The sequence below is a fragment of the Durio zibethinus genome, chromosome 13, assembly GCF_047325235.1.
Source record: "Durio zibethinus cultivar Kanyao isolate XHJ-2024 chromosome 13, ASM4732523v1, whole genome shotgun sequence".
In the NCBI taxonomy this organism is placed as follows: Eukaryota; Viridiplantae; Streptophyta; class Magnoliopsida; order Malvales; family Malvaceae; genus Durio; species Durio zibethinus.
In genome coordinates, this window is record NC_143174.1 from 23387610 (window position 1) to 23406905 (window position 19296).

At 30.4% G+C, this 19296-nt stretch overlaps 2 protein-coding genes and 1 pseudogene across 5 annotated transcripts; 2 read left to right on the forward strand and 1 right to left on the reverse strand.

Annotated features, from left to right (window-relative positions):
- Positions 1-1063: 1063 nt before the first annotated feature.
- On the reverse strand, positions 1064-3853 carry LOC111304199 (sugar transport protein 14-like). Its single transcript, XM_022900717.2, has 4 exons — positions 3508-3853; positions 2442-2764; positions 1725-2354; positions 1064-1616 (listed from the first exon to the last, which is right to left on the reverse strand). Exons 1-4 carry the CDS (start codon positions 3647-3649, stop codon positions 1188-1190), a joined length of 1524 nt encoding a protein of 507 aa, XP_022756452.2. The 5' UTR covers positions 3650-3853; the 3' UTR covers positions 1064-1187.
- An 8661-nt stretch (positions 3854-12514) lies between these two features.
- NINJA (Putative interactor of JAZ) lies at positions 12515-17048 on the forward strand. Of its 3 annotated transcripts, none has more exons than XR_016326697.1 (4): positions 12635-12781; positions 13745-14840; positions 15317-15896; positions 16584-17048. XR_016326697.1 is itself a non-coding variant. In XM_022899262.2 (3 exons), the coding sequence occupies exons 2-3, from the start codon at positions 13871-13873 to the stop codon at positions 15814-15816; spliced, it is 1470 nt and encodes a 489-aa protein (XP_022754997.1). In that variant the 5' UTR covers positions 12515-12781; positions 13745-13870; the 3' UTR covers positions 15817-16082. The 3 variants fall into 3 exon arrangements, 1 of the variants encoding a protein (XP_022754997.1); XR_002691726.2 differs by lacking the exon at positions 16584-17048 and adding an exon at positions 16045-16161; XM_022899262.2 differs by lacking the exon at positions 16584-17048 and having other exon boundaries at positions 12515-12781; positions 15317-16082.
- Positions 17049-17297: 249 nt separating this feature from the next.
- LOC111303182 (E3 ubiquitin-protein ligase ATL42 pseudogene) lies at positions 17298-19273 on the forward strand (annotated as a pseudogene). Its single transcript, XR_016326699.1, has one exon. The product of XR_016326699.1 is annotated as an E3 ubiquitin-protein ligase ATL42 pseudogene (transcript).
- Positions 19274-19296: the final 23 nt, after the last annotated feature.

The following is a 19296-nucleotide window of genomic DNA, read 5'->3' on the forward strand; positions in this document are numbered from 1 at the left end:
GCCCGGTCTGCTAGACGCTGTGGCTGTCCAAAAGATTTATAGTTAGGGGGAGGACTGAATATTTCGTTATAATTGTCCTCAATCTTTTAATATAGTGATTAAAGACATTTGAGTGAATATTAAAAATTTAGTTTCGAATCAAAATTTTTTTTATTTATATTAAAATTTTATCCTTATGATATAATAAAAAAAATTGTTAAAATTTAAAACCCGTTCTGTCATTAACCAAGAAAAATTGAGGGAGATAGTAATTATAATTAGACAAGAATATGTTTGTTTCAGATTGCTGTTAGTTTTATTAGTGAAGTTAAAATGCAGAAGACTGCAAATCCCATACTAAGTGGGGGTTTGGATTAAGGATGTCATAGAGTATTCTCTATTTTTATACCTAAATTTTTATATTATATTTATTTACGTATTTACATCAAATAAATATTTTAAATTTATCTTTATTTTATTTTTACGAATATTTAATAAGTACGAAAATTTCTTTTATCCATATCTTTTTAATTTTTTTATTTTTATCATATAATTTAAGTAATTTTTTATAAATATATTTTAGTATATATTTTTTAATAAAAATATATTGATTTTAATTAATTTAAAATAATAATTTATATTATTTAATAAAAAATTTATTTAATAAATATATATAAATATATATGTAGGATACGGATATGAGATGAATATTATATTATTCACTTTCATCTCTATACATAATAAAAATTTAAAATCATATCTTAAAATCATATCTATTCCCGTTCACATGCCAATAATATAATATTAATATCTATTTTTATTCAGATAAAAAGTTAGAGTTCTTTATTAAATATGATAAAATTGATATCCCTAATTTGAATTTGAATTCACTTTCAGTATGATACAATGAGTTCATTGTATTATTAATTGAATTCAATTTTTAATTTTAATGAGAGCTATTAAAATAAATATTTTTATAAATTTTTTTTAATTGCGAATACAATAATTTTTATTATTATTTTTAATTTCACGAAAACCAATCACACTATTCTAATTACCGAAACTAAAAATTTATATAATTTCGAATAAAGATAGAGATTAGATTGTTTTACACTTCTCCCGACTCCGAAGTCCTTAAAAAAATTACAGTAAAATATTTAATAGAGAATCTTGAAAGCAAAGGATGTGAACAAAGAATTTTCCTAGTGTTATACACTGGTGGGTTCATCAGCTTCAACATATTTCTTCCAGAACCAGTGATCCTTCCAGAGAAGATAGACTTCCTCTATTGGAACTTGCTTTGTTTCAGGCAAGAGGAAGTAAATGAAGCTGCTCATTATGAATATCAGGCCAGCGAATAGCAAGAAAATTCCAAATTTGAGATGACAAAGTGACACCAAGAAACATTGTGCTATTAAAGCTGTGAAAAGGAGGTTGACACAGACCACCATGCTTTGGCCGGCTGACCTAGTCTCCAAGGGGAAGAGCTCGCTTGGAACTAGCCACCCCAGAGGACCCCAAGACCTTCCATAAGCTAAAACGAACAAGAAGATAATAAATACGAGGAACGCACCAATGGCTTTAGAGAGTTGTTCTCCTTCTCCAAACTTTAAGCCCAGAGTTATGGCCACGATCACCTGGATCAGAAAGTCAAAGTAGTACATACTGATAAATAATAATGGTGCCTGCAAATTAGTTACAGAAAAGTCGAAAAAACAAATGCCAAAAAAATATTTCTAATTTACCATGCAGCAGAACATCTCTACACCAGCTTCTAAAAAGAATGTTCTTCTACCAAATCTGTCCACTAAAACCATTGAAATTAATGTAGCAAGTACAAGTCCTCCACTAGTTATGAGAGAGGAAATAAGGGATGCCCCTGAGCCAAAACCCAAGGTCTGAAACATGACAGGAGCATAGAAGAGAATGGAGTTCATTCCGGTGAGCTGTTGGAAAGCTGGGATTCCCAAAGCCCCTAATACCAACTGGGGACGATTCTTCCTCTGCAGAAGATTCCTGAATGGGTGCTTTATAGCCCGTGCTGCATCGCTGGCCTCAACAAGATCAGCAAATTCAGCATCAACATTTGGGGTACCTCTGACTTTTACCAACACCCTTTTAGCCTCTTCTAATCTACCTTGTTCTACAAGACTGTTAGGGGTCTCAGGAAGAGCAAGGCCCCCAACAAACATCATTGTCGCTGGAACTGTAGCTAAGCCAAGAGATAATCTCCAACCCCATGGATGGATCTTCTCAGTTCCGTAGTTGATCAAATTTGCTACAAGGATCCCCAAACAGGTGGTCAATTGGAAAAGCTGGTTCACAGCTCCTCGATGCTCTGCTGGAGACATCTCAGACAGATATAAGGGAACTGCCTGTGTCATTAGCGTAAGAAAAGAATTAGTGACTTGAGAAACTACCATAATATTTTCAGGTTAAGGAGCTTTGAGCTTTATTCTTACTTGATTGCCAAATCCGATGCCAGCACCAAGAAAAATGCGTCCTATGATTAGCATTGGGATATTCACAGAAGCAGCATTGATGACTCCTCCTAGAAAGAAGCTGACTGCACCAACGAGGATGCTGGCTCTACGTCCTTTTTTCCTGGTTAAATAGGAGGCTCCAAATGTTGAAATGAGGCCTGCAAAGTATAGTGAAGACGTAAAAAGAGTGAGGAGCTGATTATCATATTTGCAGTAGTCTGTTTCGCGAAGGCGTGCTTGTTTCCTTCTATATATTTTTGGAAAGAATTCCTTCAAGAAATCATCCATGGAAGTCACTCCACCTGCAACCAACATTAAGGCAAACTGTCACCACCTTGAAATAAGCATGCTACTGTCCTCGTGTGGATCAAAGTACGTAAATCTCCCCATAAACATAAAATAAAATAAGAGCACATAATCTGTAAGGGAAGAAAAGATAATATTGATCGATTTGAAAAATTTAGGTTCTATATGGTTTGAGAAAATATTTTTTATTTTTAAATTCTTGAAAATAATTTTTATTTTTTATTTTATGTTTTCTAAAAAATATATTTGATAAATGAAAATAAAAGTTATTTTTTAAAAATGTAAAAATGAGAAAATAAATAAAATATTCAAGGATATTATTATTAATATCATCTAATTATAAATATAATATATATTTATTAATTAATGATATTAAAAAGTGTTTAAACCTAGTAACTTGCAAAATATAAGAAAAACAAGTAATGTATATTTCTTATTTTTACAATTAAATACGATAATACTGTAAATTTGTTATAGTATTCAAAATAAATATAATCATTTTCTTCATGGTAACAATGAAAGACGGTTTCTTAAACATATATATGTAGAAAAAAACTATTAAAACTCCAACAAGTGATAATAGTTCTTTTACATCAACTTAGTAAATCTGGAAGAACATAAAAGATCAAAGGGTTCCAACATATTTGCTAAATTTATGAAACAAACAAAACCCAGACAAAAAAAAACAGCAGGATGAAAAGCTCAATGAGTTACAACAGTTGATCGGCCGAAAACATACCAGAAACACCAAGATCATATCCAAAAAGGGATCCTCCCATAGCTGCAACAAGGCAAGCAAAGATAAAATAACTGGTAGTCTTGTATTCATAGAGATGAGCTCTCTTCAAATTCCTATTTTCGTTAAACCCACCACCAGCCATATCTCCACTCTCTTCTTCCCTCTCCTAGCACCCTCTGAAATGCACTAACAGAAGAAAACTAGCAAAAAATAGTCAGTCCAGAAGGTGTTATATAGGCTAAGGATCAATCTGATGAAAGCCCAGACATGTTTAATTATTAAATAAATAGTTAAACTATGAAGAAAGATATGCAAGGAAGACTCTATATCTTCATACTAGACAACAGGAAAATGCAAAGGTCGTAGCTGTATTCTTACGGTAGTTTGATTTTGCTGAAACTGATGAGTTGTATTATCTTTAATCAATTAATATTTTTGAATTTATACCAATTTTAGCTGCTCACAACTATTTAACTGGATTAAGAGATAATTCATCCCTATTTTTTGGGTTAAATCAGCTAATTTATTGGATCAGAACCAATTATTTAGAAACAAGATTTAACCCATCCTATCCTGATTTACAGGAAATCAGCTTATCTACGAAAATCTTGGCCACATAATTAGGAAGGTTAAGATTTTTTAATCTATATAGATAACAAAAAAATCCAACAAAAATCTTTGAAAAAAAAAAGTCCATCAAAACGAGTTTACATTTACAAGTTTTCAACCAAATAAAAGCTTGGATAAAGATCAGGATGAGGATGTAGGTTTGACTTGATCTTAAAAATTTGACTTGAAAATAAATTTTAAAAGAATCAGGCTTGTCCATTTCTTGTAATTTTCTACTTTGAAAGGCATATGAAATTGATTCTTATATATTTTTACAAATTAAAGAAAATTTAAATCAAATAGTTGTTCCAAATTTCAATAAGAAATTGGGCATAAAAATTGAGAATTACCTTTTTCATTGGAGGTCCAAAACTTGTTATATATATGCAAATAATTTTATTAATTAAATTAATCAACGGTTGCTAATATCACTATTGATGAAAGTGTACAAATAGAATTTTTTACTCGTCACACGTTAATTTTTAATTGTAAATAAAAATTAACACCATAAAAATAACTTATTCATATAATAGATAAATGAAAAAAATGAAGTGCTAATAACATTTGTTGTGAAAAATTCTCTCAATCTTACTATGATTATATATTTATAAGTATTTCATGTTCCCAATTATATCAAATCTTTCTTTTAATATTCTAGATTGTTATATATTAAATCTTTGATCTCGGTTTAACAGACACAAATCTTTTGTCTTTGCTTCACTATTTCTATGTCCAAGGTTTTTTTTTTTTTTTTTTTCAAAAATTCAAACCTTTATCCATTTGTACAGATGATTTGCAGTGTTGAAAATTTCATTTTTGACCCGACTTGCCTTTAATTAGTTTATCTTTAACATTTTTATTTGGATAATTTCTAATAGTTTTCTGTTATCTAACATTTTTCTTGCTCCTTTTGCATTATTGTAACATCGTCCAATGCCCAATTCGAAGTTACAAGATAAATATTACAAAATTGATTGAATAGTTTCCAACATCAAATCTCATATATATATATATATATTACAAATTACTTAATAAAATTTGTTTACGTATAATCTTACATAGATAGTTTATATTATTAACGTATAAAATAATTATAAATAATTTTATTTAGTTAATTATTTAATTTTTAAAAATTTTAAATTTTTAAAAATTAAATTTATCCAAATCTTTCAATCTGTATAAATTTTATCCTAAATTTAAGTAACAAATCTCAAACCCAAATATATGAAATTTAAAATCCAAATACAGTTTTTAAAAGTTAAATCAAACAATAAAATCATATACCCCTAAATCATTATCTCATAAATTTAAATAAATAAAATTTATTGTTGACTTACCTTATGGTTTATCAACTTTTTTACCTCATTGTCCTATGATTCAAAATAAAAAAAATGTTATTTCAATTTAAAATCATATACATATCTTACTTTTTAATTTAAATTTTTATAAATATCTTTTATCTTATATATAAATTATATGCATTATCATTAAACTGTACTTTTTAACGAAACACTATTAGACTCATCGGTAAACTCAACCAAAAAGTTTGAAATAAAAGACAATTCAAGCAAAATAAAGGGCTTATTGGCTAAACCCAACATTGAAGATATTTAAAAAAAAAAAAATTATGCTTGTTGAAGGTGAAGTTTATAAATAAAGCAATTTTTTCTATCTATTAAGTTAAAAAGGCTTAATCCAATCACACAAATAGAAGCATAATTGAACAATCAATTAATCATACAAGAGATAATAATTTAATGTAGTTTGATTCAATTGATTTACGTCCACGGATGATAAATAAGATCCACTAGTTGTAAAGAATTATAAATATATATCAAATTAATTTCACTTAATAATCAATACTTATAGACCCTTTCAATCTCTTCTAGTATTATAGAATATTTTTAACCTAAACAAATACATATTTATGTGCATCTTTTTAACATAAATAAACATATACCCATATGTACCCATATATCATATCTATGTGGATCATCTCAATCTCTTTTAGTCCACTCACAAACATATATACCCATAATACATAAATCCGTAATATTCTTATGGGGTATCCATCCTATAAAATTTTATAACTCTCTTATATCTTTTTCTCATATCTAACTTTATAAAGATTTCACATATTTATAAAACATATAAATTTGCATATTAAGAATCCATTTCCTTTTATAATTCTTTTTTTGTAAGTCAAACTTGCCTTTTAAGAATATCTTTTCTCTTAGAATTCTTTTTTTGTAAGTTTTTTTGTCCATCAAGTATATCTAATTAATTCTAAACAAATCTGTTACAGGATTTGAGTCATTATTCCTAGCAATCTCTACCTTAAATCAAATTATATCAAATATCTGTTTTCATACAAACATGCTTGGCTTTACTTGTAATGAAAGTCTCACAATCATCTTTTTTGTGTGTTTTCACACATTCGTAAATCAATCTATCAAAGCATGAACTCAAATTTCTCTCTCTAATTGAGCTTCTCTAGGCTTGCCTCTTCTTTTTATGGCTCGAACCATCGACTTTTCTCATGTCTTAAACCTTTAGCTCTGATACCACTTGTTAGGGATCACCACTGTTTTGATACCACTTGTCAGGCTAAAAAATCCCAATCAATCACACCAGCAAAAGCATAATCGAATAATCAATGAATCATATAAAAGATAATAATTTAATGTGATTCAATTTAACTAACCTACGTCCACGGATGGGAAATAAGATCCACTAGTTGTAGAGAATTATAAACATATATAAAATCAATCTCACTTAACAATCAATACCTATAAACCTTTTCAATTTCTTTTAGTCTTATAGAATATTTTTAACCCCAACAAACACATATCTATGTGCACCCTTTTAACATAAACAAATATATACCCATATGTATCCATTCGTCATATCTATGTAGACCTTATCAATTTTCCCTTTTAACATAAACAAACACATACATATATGTACCCATTCATCATATTTATGTGGATTTTCTCAATTTTTTCTAGTCCACTCACAAATATACACACCTATAAGATATAAATCTTCAGTACTCTTATAAGATGTCTATCCTATAAAACCTTACAACTCTCTTATATCTTTTTCTCATACCTAACCTTATAAAGACTTCACCTATTTATAAGCATATAAATTTGCCTATTAAGAATCCCTTTCTTCTTAAAATTCTTCTTTTGCAAGTCAAACTTATCTTTTAAGAATCTTTTTTCTCTTAAAATTTTTATTCTGTAAGTTTTTTTTATTCATTAAGCAATATCTAACTAATCCCAAATAAATTTATTATGGGATTTAAGTTATTATTCCTAACACTATTGTGTATCCCTAATTAATGTAATCTCAAATACTTCAATTATTGATTTGAATATTGAGCAAAAGGTTACACCTTTAAGTCTGTATTGTGGCTCAACCCTACTACACTAGTACTAATAGGCGACATAGAAGAAGAAGCACTACATCTAAAAATCAACAACATGAAAACTTTGTTATTGTTATAAAGGATTCCCTTTCTTTATCGGTACAGGCTTACTAATCTAGGTATGGTGGGGAAAAATGTTGTTTATATTGATTTTCTCATGATTGTTGGTAACTAAAAGTGCTTCAATTTTTTTTGCCTCTTTCTTGAAACATACACGTTTTACTACTAGAGAGTGGAATGTAACTTTTTGACTTTTAACTCTTAAGCGAATGATTAAGACAAGATAAAATGTAAGATAAATTATAAGAAGGCATAAAATTTTCAAGGATGTAATCTCTAAACTGTTTAGTTTTTTTTTTTTTTTTTTTTTTTTCAATTGATAACACACTTGGGACACAAATAAATCCTTTGATGTACACAAGAATGAATTGTCTTGATTATTGTTGCAAGATTTTGGTTCTTTTAGTTTATTACATACTTTCTGTTAAACACTTATTTGCCTTTCGTATTAATATTATTTTTAAAAATAATTAGTGGATATAGTTTTTAGCACATTATGTTGATTGTTTTGTAATATTGAGAAGTAGAGTTGGCTCATATAGTTCAGTTTTTATTTTTTTTTTCTTTTTTCCTATTAGTGAGCAAATTGGATTGTTTTTAATTGTAATTTGCATTGCCTTCTTTAATTTCTATCTTTTTTCTCCAAATTGCCCCAAGCAGTCCGAACACATATTTACATAGTATAAAAGAAATAATTATACCATTGAATCAAATGGCAAAAACACAACGATAAATTAGAAGGCATATGTAGTATGTTATTTTCTTTGTTCACAAGATAGATTCATATATATTACTCATAAATATGCGTACAATAAAATAAACTATCATAACTCACATCAATTGCTTTAGAAAGCTCAGATTTGAATTCCAAAAAAATTGAGTCGCTTGCTGCCAAATCAAGTTGAAATGATACTTAGTTCACATTGACAAAATTAAACTAGTAAATTAACAAAAAAATTTGACTATATTAATCTAAATAAAATGATGAAAATAAAGAAAAATTTACCTTTATTCACTACTACAACAAGCTTCTAAATATCACAGAGTTTTTTTTTTATATTTCTGTATAACCTTTTCGTATTCTTTTTTCTTTACATGCAAAATAAAATCAAAGATATATATATATATAATATATATTATATTATATTATAACATACATAGACATTTTACATTGATGTTTGTGAGGACAACTATTTCGAATGACACAAGAGGATAATCTTTTAAAATAGTAAGACTAAATTACCTACTTAGTAGTTCAACGTCCATCTGATCTTGGTCATGTTTAAAGCCGATCTTTTCTGTAAATCATGGTTAATCTCTACTTTTTCAGTACTGCAAGAGCCATACACCCCGCCAATCATCCACACCTTTGATGATTGGATGAAAAATAGTTTTTTGGCAAAAAAATGTTTAAAAAAAACTCATACACCCCGCCAATTATCCCCACACCTTTGATGATTGGATAAAAAATGGTTTTCTGGCCAAAAAAATGTTAAAAAAATTTTTAAAATTAAAATTTAAAGGAAAAAATGTTAAGTATATCATTAAATAAAAAAAATTCTTACCTTGTAATTATTTTTAGTGCAAAGTCTTAGTTTTTCACTATTTTGGGAGCCAACTTTTCAAACAGCTCAAAAACAATTCTCCTCCGATTGTAATATCCATAAAAACACCTAGATTGGCATTTTACAAATATACCTTTGGTATTTTACAAATATGCTTTTTCCATTGATCAAACAATACATCAAAAATTTTGTTTAAGATTTGAATAAGTCTATTTATGTAAATGAAAGGAAAATTTTAGATGGAACTTTTAATGTGAAGTTCGTTAAATTTTTTATTAAAAATGATTAAATAAAAAAAATTAAAAAATCAAAATTAATAGATTAAAAGATTTTATTATATAGATTAAGTATATTCACTATCTATTTATTGCAGTTTTGAAATCCTTGTAAACTTAATTTTACTCACCCATTTAATAGAATGATAAACCTTTCTCTTTATGGATGGATGGAGTCAAAATGGTTGAGAATGGTTATGTTTTTTTTATACAACTCCCATATCAAGTAACAGATTAGTTATTATAAATGACATCCATCAAGATAAGATGGACATTGAACTACTAAGTGTTAAAGTACCGCATCCTATTAGAAATATTCAAATTGATCTCATTGAGTAACAACCTCTGTAAGAAATGGCTGCTATAAAGCAACAACCTTCATAAGAATGGGTGTTTATAGAGCATCAATCTCCACAATAGATGAATCTTGTTAAGTCACAAACTCAACAAGAGAATGTTGATATAATATTGAAGAGATCAACTAATATGAAAAAGTTAATAATATCTAGTGATTATGTTGTGTACTTAAAAGAATTTGATTATGATATTGGTATAGAGAATGACCTTAAAATATGCTTTTACAAGCTATAGATAGTAGTAATTCTATGTTGTAATATGATACTATGAGAGATGAAATGGATTCTATGACAAAGAATTGAGTTTGGGATCTAGTTAAGTAGAAGGCCATCGACTGTAAATGAATTTTTTAAAACCATAGAGATTCAAAGATATAAAGTAAAACTCGTTGTTAAAGGATTCACACAAAAATGAGTTAATTATAGGGAGATTTTTTTTCTTGTTTCTAAGAAAGATTCTTTTCATATCATCATGGTATTAGTTGCCCATTTTAATTTATAAATACATTAGATGGATATGAAAACAATTTTTTTCTATGGTGATTTAAAGGAAGAGGTTTATATGAAGTAACCTAAGGGTTTTCTGTAGCGATAAAAATTATTTGGTTTGCAAGCTCAAGTGGTTTATTTATGGATTAAAGTAAGCTTCCCTTATGTGGTACTTGAAATTTCATGATATTATTTCTTCATTTGGTTTTGTCTAAAATATTATGGATCAGTGTATATACTACAAGCTCGGTGAGGGCAAGATAATTTTTTTGATTTTGTATGTTGATGATATTCTACTTACAACCAATGATATGAGTTTGTTACATGAGATGAAATAATTTCTCTTTCAACATTTTGATATGAAACATATGGGTGAGACATCTTATGCATTAGTATTAAGATATATAGAGACAAATTTTAATATGTATTGGGTTTGTCTTAGGAAATTTGTATTAATATAATTAATTTGGTCTTTCAATATAAGATTTTAAATATTGCATTAATTATTAAAAAAAATATTGAATATGCATCACCTTAATTTAGAATATTATTCACATGTCAAGTTTGACTTGATTATCAAATTAAATGCAAAAAATGAGGAACTAAATCAACAATAAATAATAAATATAGATTAAAATTATTGAGAAAAAAATTTTTCATGACAGTTTCAACTTTAAAATTAAAAGATATATCCAACATAGAATGGTAACTTTTAATTTGTAACATAGACGTTTCTTCATTTAAAATTGTGTTGTCTATTTCGTCCATTTCACTCAAAGTAAATCAAAGAAGAAAAAATTAAATGAAAAATAGAAGAAAATTAAAACTTGTAAAGTAAAAAAAAAAAACATGTTGGAGACAATTACCAGTAGATGATAAAAAAACCAAAGAAATGCAGATAAATAAAATACTTGAACAAATAAGTGAATAAACGAATAAATGAATTTTTTTTTTCGTGTGGGATGCTTGAACAAATAAATAAAATAGAGTCGATATAAGCAAAAAAAAAAAAAAAAAAACAGAATGTAGAAACAATTTTAAAAAGATCAGATCACATTCAAAATTAGAACATGTATAAATTAAATATGGACTACAAACAAATAAAGCAAATAAAAAAAAATAGTTTAAAAAATTTTAAAAAGAAAAATGAATTGGAAAGAAATTATGAAACATACCTTCAAACGCATATTTTAACCATATGACTGTAAACTTATATTTATAGTAGTCAAATTAAATATAAAAAGTAATAACATTGAATTGGTCCAAACTCATATTCTAACCCATATTTATGCATCTCAAATTTAGACATTTTAAGTCTAAATTTGGTTTAGGAAAGAATTTGTAATTAAAGAAATTAGTTTTGGAAAAGGTTAGTAGTAATTGTAATAAATTAGTGTATGATTTCAAATGTATTTAATTTTGTCTACCTATTTAATATTTTCCAAATAAGAATAAAGTTACAAAAAGTAAAATAACAACATACATTTAAAAAAAAAAGGTGTAATTAATTCAATAAATCAAATTAAAATAATTAATTACATGAAATGTTACATTTATTCAAGACTATACATGTATAAAAAAAATAAATCATCCACTGATTTATTTTTCAAAGACTTTAACTTTTATATCTTTAAAAAAAATTCATAACTAAATCTTACAAGGCTTAGACTTTGCTGTCAATTCAATGCTATTTGGAGTTATTAACTCATAATTTTAAAAGATAAATTTTGCTCATTGTACGTATTATCTTAGACCTGCCATGTGTTGCTTTTATAAATTTTTTGTTTTTTATTTTTTTAATATTTAATAAATATTTTTAAAAATTAAAAAATATTTTTTAAAAAAAATTATTTTTCTATATGAGATTTATTAATTAAAAAAATATTTAAAATTTTTTTATGTCACTCACTTGACATCTATCATTTGTCACAAAATTTTCTTTATTCTTTTATAAATATTTGTAAAGACAGATAAGAACAAATGATCATTGCTTTATGTGAAATAAAAAAAAAAATGGATGGAGTGAAACTACACAGCAAAGATGACAAAAATGAGAACAAGTCCTTGTTCAAATGATATAAGATTTGGTTATAATTTAGTAAAATAATACTACTGCTATTTAGATAATCTAAGATTGGGATATAATTAGTTAAACAATCAACAGTGCTCCAGTCAATCCAGTGTATTTGGGACATGAATAGGAGGACAAAAAAACAAAAAGATGGGGTGAAATTGAAAATTATCAAAGATTTTGGACAAGGGCAGATATAAGAATAAAAGAAATAAATATGTACGGTTTGGATGATAGCAGCAATAAGAATATATATATACATGACAATCACATGGTATAAAAAATTTTAAAAATAAAAGTGGGTAATTTAGAACATTTTCTCCCATTTTTCAGTGTTCTGTTCTCTTTGCCTGTGCGTGTGATGTGCAAAGACAACCTTGGCTTTGGTTGTTTTGATCTTTTCGTTCTTCACTCAGGTAAGTCTCTCTATGGTTACTGGTTTTTTCTGTATAGTTCTAAAGTTTTGTGCTTTCTGCAGTTTTTTTTTTTTATTTTTATTTTCCTTTCAAGTTTTTTTTTTTTTTTTTAATCTGTGGAGGGTTTTGATGAAGTTTTTTCATTTTTGAAAATGGGTTTCTGGTTTTGTTTGGATCTAATTATGAATTTTTGTCTAAACTGTTTCGGGGTTTGGTTCTATGTTCTTAATCTGTTCATTACTGGGATTTTGATTTCATTGATTTTGCTAATGAATGGATCTGGGTGCGCTTTTTTTTGCTGATAAATGAATATAGAAAATGAATAAATATGGACTCTTAGTCTCATGCTCGTTTTTTTTTTAACCTCTCAAGAAAGAAAAAGAAAAAAGGAAACCTTTTAGCTTTTTTAAGTTTTGTATCTTCAGCTATCATCATGGAGAATTTTATTTTGTTGAAATTTATTTGTTTTTCCTAGCTTTACTTCGCGAATAAATGGAGCCTTGGCATTGCTCTTTGATCATATGAATGTTTTTGGAGTAACAGTCCCATTAGTTGTTTTACTCACCTATATTAATTTATGAGTAGTAATCGTTTGTACTCCTTTCTTCAAGTGTTTGGTTAGTGTAGAGTACTCAGAATTTTGTAAATTTATGCCATGATTTTAGTAGTTGATCACAGCTTCCATTGGCTTCCATAATGCTTTTGTTTTTGTGTTTCTGGATTGATATCTTTCAACCATTTTTTTTTTCTCACATTAGAGTATGGTAAGACTACTATGAAAATGGTTTTGTTAAATTCTGGTAGATTGAATCGGGTTGAGCCTAAAGTTCCTGTTTTTTAGAGGCCATTGCCAAAGATTAATAATTTTTGTTTTGTTTTTGAGATTTTATTTATAGTAATGTTGCTTGGAACTAGGTTCTTTTCCCTCTTGTTTTTCCCCTGATAAATCCTACTTTTGTGCAGGAATGTATCTTTAAGATGGTTATGGCATGTGTTGAGGTTGTATTACTTATTTTATGATGGATGTTCTGTAGAGAGGATTAGCAGAGGTTATACTTGAACCAGAGTAATATACTGTGATTCTATGAAATGGAGGATGACAATGGGCTTGAGCTTAGCTTGGGTCTATCATGTGGAGCATCATCTGCCAAATCCAAAGGCAAGATTGGTAGCTCCTCAGATACTAGGACAGAAGGAGGTGATAAAGCCATCAGAATAGTGGATGACTTCAAAAACTTTCTTGAAGCTGGAAATCAGAAACAGGACCCCAGTGTTGGTTCTCAGAGAAATGATCCTGTGAAACCTTCAGAAAATTTCTTTAATGATCTTTTGAAGGGTGCTGCTGATGCAGAAGCTTCTGAGAACTTGAATGATAGAGGCCTCTGGGGTACAAACAATAACAGATCTGCTGAAATTGATGAAGACAAGAGGTCAGAAGCTGGCAGTAAACGTAAGATGTTGTTTGATGAGATAAACAATCAAAAGAAGCTTGAAAGAGAAGCTCTTCATACTGATTTACATGAAAAACCCATAACATCACGCATCTCCATAACAACAGAAGATGGCTCCGCAGCTGAGAATGAAGATGTGGCAGAGTCTGAAGTAGAGGGTTCAACCTCGAGGCTGGTTTCACACCATGATGATGGATCCAAGCGATTTATTGGAGTTGGTGGTTCTTCTGAGGTGCCTAAGGAGCTTAAGCTTGCCAACTTGAATTATGGGAACCCATTCCCGGTTCAATCAGTAAATGTCATGAATGTACCTTTCACATTACCTATGAAGGATGGTAACCCTGTTGGAACCCCCAGTTCATCGGGTCATACATTACCTGACATGATACAGATTATGCCTACAGGAAATAGTGAACAGTCTGGGACCCGGCCAGTGAATCCTGGAAACTTGCCAGTTATGTTTGGCTACTCACCTGTCCAACTTCCACTGTTGGATAAGGATAATTCCTGGGGGATGGTCTCTCACCCTCCACAGTTCCACCCTTCTTATGCGAGCAGGGGTCTACCTAATCCAGATAAGCACAGTGATGGATTGAAAATATCACAAGGTATCTCTTTCTCCCTTTTCTAGAAGAAAATATAAAGGAGGGAGTCAATGTAATGGGTTTAATGGATGGATAGGATTTATAAAATATGCCTAGTGATCTGTTTCTTCTACACTTCATAGAGAGCTATAAGCTATCCTGATGTCTGGAACTTTCTTGCCCAGACAAGAGAACAAGATTAATAAGTGCAGTTGACTATTCGTGAAGCAAAAGGAAACTGAGCTATTGTCAGTCTGTCATGGTATAACCTAGTACAAAAACTATGAAGGAATTTTATATGGTACTTATTTCAGCATTGGATTCTAAGTATTTATCTTTTCAGATTCATGCTGCCAATGGTTTTCAGCTCTCTAGAAGTATTATATTTTGACCTCTAACATCAATAATCAGTTGGCCGTTTGTTAATTTGAATACTATTTTACCTCCATGTTATCATCAAGGCTAGTAATTGTTAATGAACTTTCCCTTTGTTGATGTAGCTTCCATGCATACAATTGAGCACAATTCCTTAGAGGCTGCACAACATGATGGCAGGACATTTGGACTAGTCAAAGGCGAGGGTAAACAGCATGCCACAGAGGAAGGCTCCTCTACTCAGGCAGAGGAAGATGTAAAAGCCAGCAGCATGAATCTCAGAACAAATGCTGCATCTGATCGACCGACAGCAGAAGGCTTATCTCTTGATTTTTCAGCCATAAAGCCTGGTATTGCTGCAGACCTGAAATTTGGGGGATCTGGTTCTTATCCAAATTTACCTTGGGTTTCAACCACGGGTACTGGCCCACATGGTAGAACAATTTCTGGTGTTACTTACAGATTCAGTGCAAATCAGATAAAGATTGTTTGTGCTTGCCATGGTACTCACATGTCCCCTGAAGAGTTTATTCGACATGCCAGTGAAGAGTGCCCTAATCCAGATAATAGCAATGGTTTGGCAACATTTCCAAGTACCAATCCTTCTGCCTCTGCTCAGAGCTGAAGTCTAAAATCGTTTGCCAGCACCATAACATACATTGGCATGCAATCAAATTTGTCTTTACTATGGCCTTGAATATACTAGTGAGAGTCCTATCTTTTCTTACTGAGTTTGGTTATTTGTTTCCCATTCGCCTGTATTAGCTGCTGCAGTTAAATACTCCATTTGTATGTAGTAATATCTAGCATCTTTTCTTGTTAAATAGTAATGTTAAACATTTTACTTGTGTAGTTGCAGCTCCTCCAGAAAATCATTTTCTTTTCGTTGTATTATATTTGCCAGCGGTTTAAGCTTCAGATTCTGACATGCTCTCATAGCATGAGGAAAATTTTCAACCACTTTAGTACATATGTAAGTTTTAGTTTTTATGATACTACTTTCGAATGCAATGCATGTATGCTGTCATAGTTGCTAATGTTGGCAGAATGAGGAGATCATGGTTTTAATTTTGGAAAGGTTATTGAAAGGATCCTGTAGGGCTATCATCTGCTTGGATTAATCATTTTCCAACTGCAGCATATCCTTGCAGACTAAATTCTTGAGCAGTCGCTATAGTGAACAAGCAGTTAAGGAGTTTTTTTTTATTTTTTAATTTCTTAAACTAACCATGTACCCTTCCAACTTCACTAGTTATATAGCTTACCTTATACTTAATTTCTTACCTGCGGGATTTTATAGAACGGTTACTGGACTTGACTTATAAATCTGTTTAACTTTTATTTTACGTCAGCATGACATGTACTGTTAAAATTCTTTTTTCGGATTGACAGACACTGTGTGGCTCTTCAAACCCGTCATAATGCAGTGCTTTTAAGCAAAAAGAGAAACAGAAAAGCTCAGAGTTGGAGAAGTGGATGGATTTCTTGAAGTTTCATACGTAATAATATATTTGTATATAATGAAGACCAAAATTTCGTATTTCCTGTGATGCTTGTGTTATGGTTATTGACTCTGGGTTTATCTCCACATTCATCCTCAGAAAAGACTACCGGGTTTCTCGTGTCTGTTTATTCCTCTCAGCTTGGTTTCCCAATTTAGTATGAATGTCCACTCGAATGTCCGTCTTCCTATATCTTGGACAACATGGTGAAATGATAAAGACAAGTCGTATCAATCATGAAGCCATCGTTGAAGTGTACTCGTTTCATATTAGAAATTCAAACTGCAATATATCATTCATTGCCTTCATTTTAGTAAACATATACAAATTATAAAAGGTTCTTGTTTCATATGAATTTCTGAGACTTTTAGCTGGCTAGATCAGCTGATGGGATGCTCAGTTGGATAATCACCTAAAACAACCTAACCTAGAGCAAAGATAGACTAGATGCAACCCCTTGACTTTCTAGTTATCTTAATGGAAGCAACATTGACTTTTTTATTTACAATTTGATCTTTTGATATTCCCTTCACAGCCACCAAACTAAGCTAAGGACGACACTTCTCTTTTTGAGAAAAAAAATTACTAACGAAAATTTTAGAAGCAAGAGATCTATCCAATTAGAAAGCTTGTTATTAAAAATGTCAAACACATTAACTGCTTCAAGTTTCACAATGATTTTTTTATATGGTTAGAAACCCTGTAATATAATTAATAATTAGTTATTATGGATGATAACAGATGTTTTTCTTGTAAGGAATATTGTTATCCAAGAAAACAAGCTCCCAGGTCAGAGGCTAAATTTTGTATTCAATCAAAAGGCTGTCCACCATGTCGTCACTTCTGAATTTTTCACATTTAAACGAAAGCAAGGAAACTGACAAACTGGAAGGATGCCCTTTTGGGGGAGTGACATTTTGGTCAGGACTATTTATAACTAACCCATATCAAACAACTCCCCTTGGACAATTAAAAGTTCTGCTCCGAAAAGAAAAATACATTTTCCAGCCGAAATGCCAGCAGCAAAGCTATAAAATTCTGGGAATTTTGAGAAACAAATATTCCGATGAATCGATTAACGGTGATTAGTATAGTTCTTTTTTTCCAGCTTTTCCTTGTCGATGCACAATCCCCCTCTAGAGAGATGGATCCAACTTCAGGAGATGCTGTCTCAAATTTCCAACCAAGCCTCGCAGTTGTCATAGGTATTCTCTGTGTCGTGTTTTCCTTAACTTTGTTCCTGCTTGTCTTTGCCAAATACTGTCACAGGAGAGCAACAGTTCATGGTGATCATGACCCAAGAATACTCCATCGAACAAGGTCACGGTTCTCTGGAATTGACAAGAAAGTTATAGAATCACTTCCTTTCTTTAGATTCTCTTCCCTTAAAGGATCAAAACAAGGGCTTGAATGTGCTGTCTGCCTATCAAAATTTGAAGATATTGAAATATTAAGATTGCTGCCTCAGTGCAAACATGCCTTTCACATTAATTGTATTGATCAGTGGCTAGAAAAACATTCGAGCTGCCCTCTTTGCAGGCAGAAGGTCAACGCTGAGGACCCAACAATCTTTACATACTCAAATAGCATGCGGTTCTTATGGAATCAATCTGAGCTAAGAGAGGACTCCAACATAGAGCTCTATGTCCAGAGAGAGCAAGAGAATCATGGCTCATCAAGATTCAGAATTGGAAGCAGTTTCCGGAAAACTGAAAAGGGCAATATCGAAAATGAAGTTCTAATTAAACAAGAAGATGCTGACAACGAGGATGATGATGATGATGATGATGGGAGGGTCCTCCATAAGTTCAATCACAAGATCATCGTATCTGATGTAGTTTTGAAGAACCGATGGAGCAGTGTGAGTTCTTCAGACCTGTTGTTCTTGAACTCCGAGATGCTTAACGATATGTCGAGCAACAGATTTTCTTCCCTGGAAATAAATGATGGGCAGGTTACGAAAACAAAAACAATTGAAAACGAGCAAATCATGAAGATTAAGGAGGAGTTGGAGATAAAGAGATTGTTTGAGAGCAAAGTTGGTTCAATTAACAAAAACAATCCAGTTTCAGCTCCTGTTCTTCCTTCAACATCAAATTCTGAAGCCACTTCGAGTCATAAATCAAGGATTATTAATCAAGCTGAGAAGAGATCAATGTCAGAGATCACTGCTTTATCGAGGTTTCGAGATATCAGTACAAGAAAGAGAACAAGTGAGTCTTCATTTTCTGATACCTATACAAAGGAGGAAAGAATAAGGCGGCTTTGGTTGCCAATTGCCAGAAGAACAGTCCAATGGTTTGCCAATAGAGAAAAAAGGTCTCAACAATCTCAGGATACAATACATCATTTAGATGTTTGAAGATTTGTTGATTGATGGAGAAATTTCATGTAGGTAGTTGCATTTTGTGCATAATTTCAATAGGCAGAGCTAAACACTTCCGTTTATTATTTTCCCTGATTTTACACAATTTCATTCCTTTTTTTTTTTTTTTTTTTTATCTCAAGGAATATATTCCTGTAAAACACGTATGTGCAAAAAACGTATATAGAAAGTGACAGGTATAATTATCCATTCCATCTGTTGTAGGATTTTGTTTACA

Excerpts from the sequence above, each read along its gene's own strand:
- LOC111304199 (XM_022900717.2), bottom strand. The coding sequence starts at position 3,649 with ATGGCTGGTGGTGGGTTTAACGAAAATAGGAATTTGAAGAGAGCTCAT. Across the intron at positions 2,765-3,507 it reads ATATGATCTTGGTGTTTCTG|GTGGAGTGACTTCCATGGAT; the intron begins GTATGTTTTCGG and ends TGTTGGTTGCAG. Across the intron at positions 2,355-2,441 it reads GCATCGGATTTGGCAATCAA|GCAGTTCCCTTATATCTGTC; the intron begins GTAAGAATAAAG and ends CTAATGACACAG.
- NINJA (XM_022899262.2), top strand. The coding sequence starts at position 13,871 with ATGGAGGATGACAATGGGCTTGAGCTTAGCTTGGGTCTATCATGTGGA. Across the intron at positions 14,841-15,316 it reads TGGATTGAAAATATCACAAG|CTTCCATGCATACAATTGAG; the intron begins GTATCTCTTTCT and ends TTGTTGATGTAG.